This window comes from Oryctolagus cuniculus, chromosome 16 (assembly GCF_051225735.1).
Source record: "Oryctolagus cuniculus isolate XC-2025 breed Fujian yellow rabbit chromosome 16, ASM5122573v1, whole genome shotgun sequence".
Lineage (NCBI taxonomy): Eukaryota > Metazoa > Chordata > Mammalia > Lagomorpha > Leporidae > Oryctolagus > Oryctolagus cuniculus.
Window position 1 is genome coordinate 53,100,836 of NC_142882.1, and position 13,515 is coordinate 53,114,350.

At 50.5% G+C, this 13,515-nt stretch overlaps 2 protein-coding genes across 9 annotated transcripts in view; both read right to left on the reverse strand.

Annotated features, from left to right (window-relative positions):
• GSDME (gasdermin E) overlaps positions 1-13,515 on the reverse strand; it is a 376,936-nt gene that overhangs the window by 101,800 nt on the left and 261,621 nt on the right. The window lies entirely within an intron of this gene.
• OSBPL3 (oxysterol binding protein like 3) overlaps positions 1-13,515 on the reverse strand; it is a 282,066-nt gene that overhangs the window by 6,926 nt on the left and 261,625 nt on the right. For all 8 annotated transcript variants that reach the window (XM_089315399.1, XM_051852838.3, XM_051852843.3 and 5 more), the window contains 3 exons: positions 7,255-7,402; positions 2,931-3,057; positions 185-307 (listed from right to left, as the gene is read on the reverse strand). In XM_089315399.1, the coding sequence (XP_089171525.1) occupies positions 185-307; positions 2,931-3,057; positions 7,255-7,402 (398 nt within the window). The remainder of the gene's footprint in view (positions 1-184; positions 308-2,930; positions 3,058-7,254; positions 7,403-13,515) is intronic.

The following is a 13,515-nucleotide window of genomic DNA, read 5'->3' on the forward strand; positions in this document are numbered from 1 at the left end:
TGGACGAAGCCGCTGCTCCAGGACTGCCCAGGGACAAGCGAGAGGGTGCCAGGGCCTGGCGCAGAGGAGGGGCTATGAGCGAGGCTCTCACTCCGGGAGGCCGCTCTGCTGCCCTCTCGCCATGTCACATGCAAGACCTGTGCAGGGGACCGACCAACGCACCCCGCCCCATCCCGGCACCGACCTGAAAAACCGAGGCTGGTGCTCCACGTGACTCTCCTCCAGCGCCCGCCGCCGCTCTCTCTGGAGCTGCTCGATCCTCTGCTTTTGCGACTCAGCTTCCTCTATGTTCCCTTCTTCTAGGAACCTGAGGCGTGGAGGGAGGGAAATGAAGGAAGGCTAATTCCAAGACGAGGTCACAATCATGACCACTAAACCCGCACGTCTCCAAGACCGCGCACTCAAAATCCTCTCCCGGTGGGACCCTCCCCCCTCCCCGCCCCAACACAACATTTGAGGGAGTTAAGCCAGACGTCATCTCATGGGCTGAGGACGGTCCCGCATTCAGACATCACAGCTATGGAAAGGAGTCGGGGGAGAGCCTCCCTTTCCTCCTGGTCTCTAATTCCACCTGTCTCCCCCCACCCCTAATACCCCCTCCCCACTGAACCGTCATTCCCAGTGTCTTGTGTATCCAACCAGAGGCTGTCTATGCAAATACATGCAAGCATTCTTACCCTCTCTCCCTTTCAAGAACATAAAAGGTAGCACACTACACGTATGGATACACCTTGATTTCTCGTTTGACTTTTTACCTAACAATATGACTGGAGACTTTTCCATTCTGTATACACACATCTTCATTTCTCAGTAGCTGTATAATTTCCAATGTGGATATACCTTAATTTTGTTCCCTAGTGATAGACATTTGAGTTGTTCCTTTTTTTAGACATTTATTGTATTTGTTTATAAGTCAGAATTATGGGGAGGGGGTTGTAGAGATATCTTTCATCTACTGGTTCACTCCCCAAATGGCCACAAAGGCAGAGACTGGGACAGGCCAAAGCCAGGAGCTAGGTCTTCCATGTGGGTGGCAGAGGCCCAAGGATTTGGGCCATATTCCGCTGCTTTCCCAGGGACCTTGGCAGGGAGCTGGATCCAACGTGGAGCAGTCAGGACTCGAACCAGCACCCATATGGGATGCCGGCACTGCAGACAGCAGCTTAACCTGCTGTGCCACAGCACTGGCCATGTTCCTCTTTTTTTTGGGGGGAAAAGGGGGTACAGAGACAGACAGAAAGGGAGGGTTCCCATCTACTCATTCACTCCTCAAATGCCTGCAATGACTAAGGCCAGGCTAGGTGGAAGCTGCGAGCTGAGAACTCAATCTAAGTCTCTCACATGGGTGACAAAAACCCAATTATCTGAGTCAGCACAGCTGTATCCTAGGGTTTGCATTATCAAGAAGCAAGAGTTGGGAGCTGGACCCAGGTATGGAATCCAGCTACTCTGTCTGATGCAGACCTCAGCACCCCGTACCCAATTTTGTAGTATTATAATTAATGCTGTAACAAATGACCTTGTATTACCACCCTTTGCACATGGATAAGTGTATCCATAGGAGAAATTTCTGGAAGTGGAATTGAAGGTTAAAGGATGAGTTGGTTCTTTGTGTGTGACCCAGCCGCTCTCTGTGGGGATTAATCTACACTTGTCCACAGCCACTGTGCGACAAGCACCCCTTCCTCCCACCACTCCGACTCCGCCTCTGCCGATCTGAAGTGTGCCACTATGGAATACAAAGTGTGCTGTTTTTGATTTCCCCAGTATTCAGTGTAGTGTTTGTCATATTAAAGAAAAGCCAAGATCACATCAAGTTCATTTCAAAGGCAAATCTTTACTCCTATAGAAAAAACGCAAATGGAGGTACTTTTATAATAAATCACTATATTTTACACGATATAAGCAAGACCACTAATGGATCCAGATGCTGAGGGAGGCTTAACATCTTTTCCTGTGTTTAAGGGGCTTCTGTGTTCCTGATTTATGAATGGTTCCTTTTCCCGTGTTCATTTTTTCTAAAGGGTGGATCGATCACCTGGTTTCTAGAACTAATTCACGACATGAGCTGCAAATATAGATTTCTCAGTTTGTTATTTATCCTTTTTTGTTTTAATGCTTATTTAATTTACTTCACAGGCAGAGCAACAGGGACAGAGAGAGATCGGATCGATCTTCCAACTGCTGGCTCACTTCCCAAATGCCTGCAACAGCCAAGATTTTGCCAGGCGAAAGCCAGGAGCCCAGAACTCTAACTGGGTCTCCAATGTGGACAGCTGGGACCCAAGTACTTGTGCCGTCAGCTGCTGCCTCCTAGCGTGCATCAGCAGGGAGCTGGACTGGACACTGTGGCTGGAACTTGAACTGGCCCTCTGTTGAGGATGTGGTCACCCCAGGTCATCCCCTGCCAAGAAGCAATACCTGCACCTGTCATCTGTCCTGACGGGTGGCCTTGTGTGACCTTACTTGACTTTGATTATGTATTTTTGCTTTTCTCCGGTGGCCTGGGGCTCCATAAAGCATTTCACATCTCCGGAGAGAAAGCTCTTTAAAGAATTCTTACTGCTGGCGCCGCGGCTCACTAGGCTAATCCTCCACCTTGCGGCGCCGGCACACCAGGTTCTAGTCCCGGTCGGGGCACTGGATTCTGTCCCGGTTGCCCCTCTTCCAGGCCAGCTCTCTGCTATGGCCCGGGAGTGCAGTGGAGGATGGCCCAAGTGCTTGGGCCCTGCACCCCATGGGAGACCAGGAGAAGCACCTGGCTCCTGGCTTCGGATCAGCGCGGTGTGCTGGCCGCAGTGCACTGGCTGCAGCGGCCATTGGATGGTGAACCAACGGCAAAGGAAGACCTTTCTCTCTGTCTCTCTCTCACTGTCCACTCTGCCTGTTAAAAATAAAAATTAAAAATTAAAAAAAAAGAGAGTTCTTACCTCTGGTCTGGTCTGAATCGAGTGTCAGTGGGTGGTAATAAAGGCCTCAACAATGGGTCCATCTCATTCAATTCCAGTGCAAACTGTGTGAAGCCGTAGTACTGCTCGTAGCCTTTTGGCATGGGATCTGGAAGGAAAATAAACCATTGGCGCCCGATTCATTTTAATTCCTTCACTTTTTCATCTCATATCCGATACAATGTTTCTCTCCTCTCTCTGGGCTTTGAACTGCTCAATTTCTATTAAAATATTCTGACTAACAAATAGGTACTGAATATTTCTCTATAAATTGCCTTCTCTGTAAGTATTTTTCTACCTACAGCAAAACGGCCTCCTTTGTGTGGTTATGTAACAAATTTATAGAATGCTGTGAAGTTCCTGTAGTGTTTAAGCTCTAAGGTAATTTGTTGTTCAAGCAAATACGTTAAAAATAACCCCTTCTCTCTCTCTCACCCATTTTTCATTGAAGGCATGTTCAATTCCCCGGAACTCCACCTGGTACCTAGAACAATGCTGACTCCATAGCAGGCAGTCAATGAGTGTAATTCTTTTCTTCCATTCCTACGCTCTCGCCTCTGATGACCTTAGATTTTAACTATGAAACCTTTAGGAGTATTACCCTCAGTTGAATTCCAGCCGATAAAAAACCCCAAACCATGTTGGGTAAATCAGATTGTTACGGTCTGAACAGGGTTTGGCTGCCCAGCCACATGCAGACTTTTAAACCCCAAGGTCTCATCATGTGAACAGCTAATGGATTTCTGGTTGATAGACTCGGGGCCTCGTCCAATCAGAACGTCTGAAGGTGGGGCCTTGGGAAGGGATTGGTCTGAACTGGGTCGCGAGGGTGGGATCTCGTGATCAAGTCAGAGGGCTTGATGGGCAAACTCACACCAGGGTAGACAATGGCGGTGGTCCCTGAGTCGCGCCTCCCGGCTCACGCTTAACCCTGCTCGGATGCCTGGCCAGCAAGGCCACCAGGTCTTGGCTGTGAGCCCACAGAAACCTTCTCCTTCCTAAGAATCTCCTCTTGGTGTAAGTAATGAAAAGCTAATACACAAGGGCAGACCAGTAAAGTCCACCCAGCCCTGGCCCCGCGCTCCTAAGTACACATATAAATGCTGTCCATGAACTTGGCTGCACACCCAGGTGCTCCAGTTCCAGGACCCCTTTGTAGCCAGGCTACTTCTCTGTGTATCTTGAGCTTGAAGAGGAGAGCAAAGCTTCCTACTCTGCCTTCAAATACCCACCCCGGCCCCCCAACTGACTGCAAAGATAGCAGCTTTTTTTTTTTCTTTTTTGACAGGCAGAATTAGTGAGAGTGGGAATGAGAGTGAGAGTGAGAGTGAGAGTGAGAGAGAGAGAGAGAGAGAGAGAGAAAGGTCTTCCTTTTGTTGGTTCACCCCCCAAATGGCTGCTACAGCCAGTGCGCTGCACCGATCCAAAGCCAGGAGCCAGGTGCTTCCCCCAGGTCTCCCATGCGGGTGCAGGGCCCAAGCACTTGGGCCATCCTCCACTGCACTCCCTGGCCACAGCAGAGAGCTGGACTGGAAGAGGAGCAACAAGGACTAGAACCCGGAGTACTGGCGCCACAGGCGGAGGATTAGCTTAGTGAGCCACGGCGCTAGCCGCAGCTTTTCTTTTCTAACAACTTATTTATTTGTAAGGCAGAGTTACGAAGACAGAGAGAGGTCTTCCATTCATTGGTTCACTCCCGAAATAGCTGCAACAGCTGGGGTTGAGGCTGGGTCAAGCCCAAACCAGTAGCTTCTTCCAGGTCTCCCACGTGAGTGCAGGGACCCAAGAACTTGGGCCATCCTATGCTGCCCTCCAAGTCCCATCAGCAAGGAGCTAGATCAGAAGTGCAGCAGGGGCCGACGCTGTGGTACAGCAGGTTAAAGCCTGCAGTGCTAGGATCTCATATGGATGCTGGTTCAAGTCCCGGCTGCTTCACTTCAGATCCAGCTCTCTGCTATGGCCTGGGAAAGCAGCAGAGGATGGCCCAAGTCCTTGGGCCATGGCACACATGCAGAAGATCTGGAGGAAGCTCCTGGCTCCTGGCTTCGGATGGGGGTAGCTCTGGCCGTTGTGGCCATCTGGGGTGTGAACCAGTGGATGGAAGACCTTTCTCTCTCTCTTTCTGCCTCTGCCTCTCTGTGACTCTGCCTTTCAAATAAATAAATAAATAACAAATCTTAAAAAAAAAAAAAAAGAAGAAGAAGAAGAGCAGCTGGGATTTGAACCGGTGCCCATATGGGATGCTGGTGCTATAGGCAGTGGCTTAACTTACTATGCCACAGCACTGGCCCTGATGGTGGCTTTTCTTAAAGGTGGACCAAGGATGCTCCTGACCAGTGCAGAGACATGAAATCAGGAAACAAAATTAACTTGAATGATGTCCCTTTTCAGGATTACTGGTCTGTAAATATCAAAGCTGCCAACTGCTACAGGTAGTAGTTAATAAACACAAGCGCCCCTCCTAATTGCACCAGCCAAGTTTCAAGTTCCAGGCCTGTACCATAGGAAGAGGCAAATTTTCTAAGTTTTACAGCAGTGTGAAAAGAAGGTGCAAATCTTTATTTTGAGAGACAGACAACAGGCGCCCATTCATTGCTTCACTCTCCAAACCAAACCCAGGGATGTAACCTCGTCATGAGTTAAGCAGCAACTGTAGTTATGTTTTGTATGAAGAAAACAGTTAAGTGGTAAGTCATACCACGTCCAAAAAATGTCAACGTAAGATGCCAATTCTAATAGAAATGGTTGTATCTACAATAATCCCAATAAAAACATTTATTTCAGAAAAAAAAAGACATCCCTTTGTCATGGTGCTACCTGAAGAAAATATTTTTATTTATTTTCATTTGTATTCAAAAGAGACAGAGTGACAGAGTGAGAGAGAGTTAGAAAGAGAGACAGAACGAGATCTTCCATCTGGTGGTTCTCTCCCCAAATGCCCAGTCATGACTGGGCCAAGCCAAAGCCAGGAGTCCAGAGCTCACCGGGGGCCCCCCCTGTGGGTGGCAGGGCCTGGGTACTTGAGCCATCATCAGCTGCCTCCTACACATTCGCAGGAAGCTGGAGTGGAAGCAGAGCAGGACCATGAATACAGGCTCCTGGATACGGGGTGCAGGTACCCCAAGTGGCATCTTCACCACTATGCCAAACACTGGTCCCACAATGCTACTTAAACATCCGGCATGACGGGTATTTCTTACTGTGACACACACTTTAAGCAGAGGCAAGACTGCCCCGTTCACAAAATCTCACGCACACCTCCGAGGCTAGGAAGGTATCCGCTGGGCCAGTTCATTCTCGCTTCCCAGACAGCTCTGTGGGCAAGGCGGCTTTGGCTGTACCCACTGAAGGAGGCGTCGCTGGCTGCCTGCTCCAGTCCCCCTCTCTTGCACTTGCTAATGGAACACTGGTTCTGTTCAGGTGGCCCCGCATCCCTCCCAGCTCCCACCCGCCCATCCTACTCCCTCCTGCCTACAGGGCTGGGTCTGGACCCACTCCAGGCTGACAGGATGCAAAGATAAATTCACTAAGGAACTGCAGGAGATGCGGGCAAGCAGGTTCTTCCATCCCCACTTCCTCCCCGCTAGGTGCACTACTGGCTCCCAGGCAGAGGAGCTGTTGAGTTGTGAGAGTCAAGTGGTATCTATGAAAGGGGACACGGCACAGCAGGAGCACGGCCTGTGTCCTTGCACAGGTAATGAGCCTGGGGCCATCCACACCCTTGCTCACTGTTAAGCAATAGCACGTGTCCCCATGGCTGAAGCCACCACCAGTGTGGCTGCTCTGTTGCTTGGCTTGGATCAGGTAAAGCATCTTAAGTGCTGTATCTCAGAACAAGGGCTTCCCGATACGTCTGGGACTTGCAAACAGCCTGTTTTTCAGGGAGGTGAGCCAGGCGTGAAAGTGCTGGGGAGACGTGCCCAGGAGGGCTGGGGCTTCCCAAGCCCCACTTCCCACAGCTGCTCCAAGGGCCCAGTGAGCTTCTGGAATCACAGCAGGCGTCAGGATGACCCATCACGTTGGCTCAGCCAGGGGATCCCTAACTCCTGTAGAAACTGAGCTCACTCTGCTTTTCGGGCAGCAACGCCCGCAGTTGGCTGGGCTCTGGAGTGGCTCCGTGTATGTCACTGAGGTTCTGTCCTCGGGCCCAGCGCAGTCACGTGGGCGGTGTTCGAGAGCCAATCAGATGGAAAGGAGGAGGAGCCACTACCTCCAACCTAGCTCACAGGCACTGGCGGATCCGTGTTTCCTCCTGCCGTGTGCACCGCCCGGCCCCGCCCTGGGATGCAGGGCTCTGGACACTCACTTGCTCTCCACACGCACGTGGAGGAGGAGGAGCCGCCACCGACGTAGATGCTCTCGTGCCACTTCCCAAACAGCCGATGCACCGCGTTCCCGCTGTGGTCAAACACCGTGCCTTCAATCTCATGGGCGTTCGTGCTCCAGTATTTGGCCTAGGTTCAAACGACAGCGGTCTGCTTAGTACTTATTACAGAGGAAGTTTATTACAGAGGAAGACAGGAGACAAGAAGGGAAGCCAAGAGAAAAGCTTGTGAAAGAATCGTTAGGAGGGGCCGGTGCTGTAGTGCAGCGGCTAAAGCCACCATCTGCAGCACCGGCGTTCCATACAGGACGCTCCACTTCCAATCCAGCTCCCTGCTAATGCGCAGAAGATGGCCCAAGTGCTTGGGCCCCTGCACCTGCTGGGAGACCTGGAAGAAGCTCCTGGTTCCTGGCTCCTGGCTTCAGCCTGGCCCAGCCCTGGCTGTTGAGGCCATCTGGGGAGTGAACCAGCAGATGGTAGATCTCTCTGTCTCTCCTTTTCTCTCTGTAACTCTTTCAAATAAATATAAAAAATTAAAAAGGAGGGTTTAGCACCATGGTGCAAGTGGTTAAACCACTGCCTGCAGCACTAGCATCTCATATGAAAAAAAAATCATCAGGGTTGGCACTGTGGCACAGCAGGTTAAAGCCCTGGCCTGAAGCACCGGCATCCCATATGGTCACTGGTTCTAGTCCTGGCTGCTCCTCTTCCAATCCAGCTCTCTTCTGTGGCCTGGGAAAGCAGTGGAAGATGGCCCAAGTCCTTAGGCCCCTGTGCCCATATAGGAGACCTGGAAGAAGCTCCTGGCTCCTGGCTTTGGATTGGTGCAGCTCTGGCTGTTGCGGCCATCTGGGGAGTGAACCAGTGGATGGAAGACCTCTCTCTCTGTCTCTGCCTCTCTAACTCTGTCTTTCAAGTAAATAATTTTTTTTTTTTTTAAAGAATCATTAAGAGTGATTCTAGACTATATAAAGCTTGTAAAGCTTGCTGGGTCTGGGTTCTGGGCTTTTTTAATTGACAAATAAAATGTGTATGTATATCACATACAGCATGTTGCTTTGACATATGTATACACTTTCAAGTAGCTAAATCGAGCTAATTAACATGCATGTTACCTCACATACTTATCACGGATTTGTGGTAAGAACACCTAAAAATCTGCTCTTGGCAAATTTCAAAGATATGATGCATTGTTACTAACTATAGTCACCATAATGTACAACAGAGCTTTTGAACTTAACTCTCCTAACTGGAGTGTTCTTTTTAAATAAATTTTTATTTATTTATTTGAGAGAGACAGACAGACACACGGAGAGAACCAGACCGACAGAGTTCCCATCCACTCCCCCAATGCCCTCCACAGGTAGGCCAGGGCCAGGCAGAAGCCAGGAGCTGGGAACTCAGCCCAGGTCTCCGACATGGGTGGCAGGAACCCAGGTATTCAAGTCCCCACCTGCTCCCTCCCAGGGTGCACGTTTGTAGGAAGCTGGAACCAGGAGCCAGAGCCGAGCCCTGAACCCTGGCACTCCGATGGGTGGCGTGGGAATCTTAACGGGCATCTTCGTCTCCAGGCTGCTAGGCCGACTGCCTTCCCCTAACGGAGATTTTGCATCCTGACCCTCCTCTGCACACGCTATCCCTGGTAAGCCCCGTTCTACTTTCTGCCTCTGGGAGTTCAACTTCTTCAGACTGCACATGTAAGCAACATCATGCGGTACTCGTCTCTCTGTGCCTGGCTGACTTCACCTAATGTAACATCCTCCGTGTTGTTGCCAACGACAGGATCACAGCACATTCTCCGTTCCTGTTTACCCACTGACAGGCCCTCGGGGTGACGTCATGCCTCGGTCATCATAAATAGCTGCGATAAACGTGGGCGTGCAGGGTCTTCAACACGCCGGCTTCCTTTCCTTTGGCCACATCCCTAGTAGCAGTGTTGCTGGATCACACGGGAGCTCTATTTTTAATGTCTGGCGGAGCCTCCCTACCGTTTGGTGCAATGTCTGTACTAACGGGCATTTTCACCAGCGGTGTACCAGGATGGCTTTTTCTTTGCAAACTTGCCAATGCTTCTCATCTTTCCACTTTTCAACCTTGGCCATCGTAACAGGTGCGTGGTGGTGTCTCATCCTGACCTTGGCTGGCGTTCCCCTGGCGATCTGTGATGTGGAGCGTTTCTCCTACACCCACTTGCCTCTTGTATGTCGCCTTTTGATAAATGTCTGTTCAGTCGTTTGTCCATTTTTAATATGTTCATTTTTTAAAAAAAATATTTATTTATTTAAAACGCAGTTATAGAGACACAGGGGAGACAGAGAGAGAGAGAGAGAGAGAGAGAGAGATCTTCCATCTGCTGGTTCACTCCCCAAATGGTCACAATGACCAGGCCAAAGCCAGGAGCCTGGAACTCCACCATGTCTCCCACATGGGTGCAGGGTCCCAAGTACTTGGGCCATCATCCATTGCTTTCCGAGGTGCATTAGCAGGGAGTTGGATCGGAAGTGGAGCAGCAGAGACTGAACCGGCATCCATATGGGATGCCAGCGTGGCAGGTGGCAGCTTACGCCGCTGAGCCACAGCACCAGCCCCTCAGTTAGTTTCCTTGCTATGGAGCTGAGTTCCTCATGTATTTTACATACGCATTCCTTACTAGATCTGCATTTGGCTCATATTTTCCCCCATTCTATAGGTTGTCTTTTCACTCTGTCTGATGTAGTCCCATTTGTCTAATTTGCTTTTGCTAATTTGCCTGAGCTTTTGAGGTCTGAGCCACAAAACCAGTGCTCAGAGCAAGCACATGGAGCTTTCCTGTCCTGCCCCTGCTTGTGAGGCTCAGGGCTCGGGTCTGCGTCTTTGATCCGCTTCGGGTGGATGTCTACTTTCGGGGGTCTGTTCTTTTGCATGTGGATACCCAGTCTCCTCACTGTTGGTGATTCAAGACACTGTCCTTTCCCATTGGGTGTTCTTGGCACCACTGTCAAAAATCAATTAATTGTAAACACATGGATTTGTTTCTGGGCTCTTTATTTTGTCCTCTTGGTCTATCTGCCTGTTTTCATGTGTGGTTTCTGGCTTTTTAAAGAAAAACAGCTCTTTGGCTAGTTAACAAAAATTAAAGTTAACTCTGTTTGCAGTGCATAACTTGATAATCAACATTTGCATAAGACACACCTTTTTCCCTATTTTCACTACCTCTGACATAAGAAAGCAAGCTTGGGCTGGCCCTGTGGCACAGCAGGTTAACGCCCTGGCCTGAAGTACCGGTATCCCATATGGGCGCCAGTTCGAGACCCGGCTGCTCCTCTTCCGATCCAGCTCTCTGCTGTGGCCTGGGAAAGCAGTAGAAGATGGCCCAAGTCCTTGGGCCCCTGCACCCATGTGGGAGACCTGGAAGAAGCTCCTGGCTCCTGGCTTCGGACTGGCGCAACTCCGGCCGTTGCGGCCATCTTAGGAGTAAACCATTGGATGGAAGACCTCTCTCTCTCTGCTTCTCCTCTTTCTGTGTAACTCTGATTTTCAAATAAAGAAAGAAATATTTTTTAAAAAAAAGCAACCTCAGGTCTGGTCTCCGACATCGCAGGCTGCTGGGTCAGCCCTTCCTGTGCAACAGCTGTCTCATGGCTGCCACTGTGGCGTGATGATGGCAGATAATTCATCAGTGGTTTAAAGATGTATGTATGTATTTATTTATTTGAAAGACATAGGGTCAGAGAAAGTGAGGGAGAGGCAGAGACAGATCTTCCAGATGCTAGTTTATACCCCCAAATGCCTGCAACAACTGGGGTTGGGTCAGGCTGAAGCCAGGAAGGAGCCTGGAACTCCATCTGGGTCTTCCACGTGGGTGACAGGCATCCAAGCACTTGGGCCATCTTCTGTTCTTTCCCAGGTGCACTAGCAGGGAGCTGGACTGGCAGCGTGCAGTAGCTGGGACTTGAACCAGGCACCCTGGTACGGACTGTGGGTCCCAAGCAATGGCAAAACCCTCTGAGCCACAATTCCTGCCCCTGACAATTGCAATTTAGAAGAAACTTAACTCAGGGCCAGCGCTGTGGCGTAGCAGGTAGAGCCACTGCCTGCAGGGCCAGCAGCCCCCGTGGGTACCAGTTCATGTCCTGGCTGCTCCATTTCCAATCCAGCTCTCTGCTATGGCCTGAGAAAGTGGTAGAAGATGGCCCAAGTCCTTGGGCCCCTGCACCCATGTGGGAGACCCGGAAGAAGCTCTTGGCTCCTGATCGGCCCAGCTCCAGCCATTGTAGCCATTTGGGGAGTTATCCAGCAGACGTAAGACTCTCCCCCTGTCTCTATGCCTCTGTGTAACTCTGCCTTTCACATAAATAAATAAATCTTAAAAAATAAAAAAAGAAGCAACACATAATTTTTTTCTCTAAATGTACTAGATGGTCCTTTAAAAAACAATCAAGGAGGCAGTTTGAATTTTCAGTTTATTATTTTTTCCCCCAAAATGGGAATGTTCACCCGGCCCAGGAGAGCCTTGTGCAACTCATTCTCAATGTGTGTTGGTCTCAGTGTGCAAGGCTCAGCTCAGCTCAGCCCAAGCTGTTGGCTGTATGCAGGACCACACTCCATCCACCAGAGGGAGCACTAACCTCCGGAGATGGTTTTTCTTCAAATCCAACGACCTACCTGGCTGCCCTAAAATTCTATGAAAGTTCAGAAGGCATTTCTCCATAAATCAAAAATCCTAGCACTATTTTTTTTTAGCTGAAACAGACCTATATTTGGAAACCAACAGGGCAGAGTGGCATTTTCAGGCCACATTCTGATGGTTCAACATCTGCATCCCTAGGCTGGTATAAGCAGGAAGGGTGGGCAGGGCGTGGGGTGCCTCACCAGCAAAGCCATCCATTAAAGTTGAGCTCCTCCACCACATAAGAATGCGGGACAAAAAAATAAAGACCACCCAGGCTCGTGAGTCTGTTCTGAAGCAGGAGTCAGACTTTTTCAGAGATGACTGTTTGCAAGTCCGGTGCTGACAGCCCCATGGGAACCACAGCGGGACCTCTGTTCCCGGTCCCCATCACACCAGAGGTGTGGCTGCCAATCCCCTCCTCCAGCTACAACAGCCCCTCCCCTGGGCCTAAGTGGAGGAGAGCCGGGGGCAGACAGACGAGCAGTGCACACTTCTGGGGCACAATGCAGAGGAACAGGCGGCCTTCACCCAGATCTACACAGCCCTGTGGCAGGGTGCCTTTTGCTTTTTTTTTTTTTTTAATATTTTATTGGGGGCAGCGCTGTGGCATGGTGGGTAAAGCTGCCACCTGCAGTGCCAGCATCCCACATGGGTGCTGGTTCAAGTCCTGGCTGCTCCACTTCCGATCCAGCTCTCTGCTATGGCCTGGGAGTGCAGTGGAGGATGGCCTGAGTTCTTGGGCCCCTGTATCCTCATGGAAGACCCAGAAGAAGCTCCTGGCTTTGGCTTCTGGCTTCAGATCAACACAGCTCTGGCCGTTGTGGCCATCTGGAGAGTGAACCAGTGGTTCGAGGACCTTTCTCTCTCTCCTCTCTCTCTCACTCTCTGCCTCTCTGTAACTCTGCCTTTCAAAATAAAATAAATAAATCTTTTAAATAAATAAATAAATTACTATTTGAAAGGCAGAGTCACAGGGAGAGGATCAGACACACACACACAGACCTTCTGTCTGCTGGTTCATTCCCCAAATGGCTGCAACAGGGCAAACCCAAGAGCCGGGAAGTCAATCCAGGTCTCCCACGTGGACGGCAGGAACCAAGTACTTGAACTATGACCCGATACCTAGCAGGGTGCACATTAGCAGGAAGCAGGAATTGGACGTGAAGCTATCACTGAGACCCAGGCACCGTGCTGTGCGCCCCACCCCCACCTCCCGGGCTGCTCTTTTTACAGAGAGCTTAGAGGAAGTTTTCAGGATAAGGTCACTTCTACTCGGCTCCACGTGTGAGGTCACTGCTAGCGTTATGTCTGTCCATCACCCAGTCCGATCTACAGGGTATCATAAAGACCCCACCCACCTCTTGGCTATCATCCTCTAGGGGTGACAGAGAGGCAGAGAGGGAGGCGTGGGATTCAACCATCAGAGCCAATCTCCCAGTCTGTGATTCTGATGCTAGGAGGGAGGGCAGCACCGCAAAGCCGGTCCCGGTACATGAGCATTTCCGGGCTGGAAGGCATCCAGGAGGGCGAGCAGGTGCATGGGGCCTCCAATCAAGGCAGGCGGGAAGATGGAGAGCCCTCCGTACTTCTGC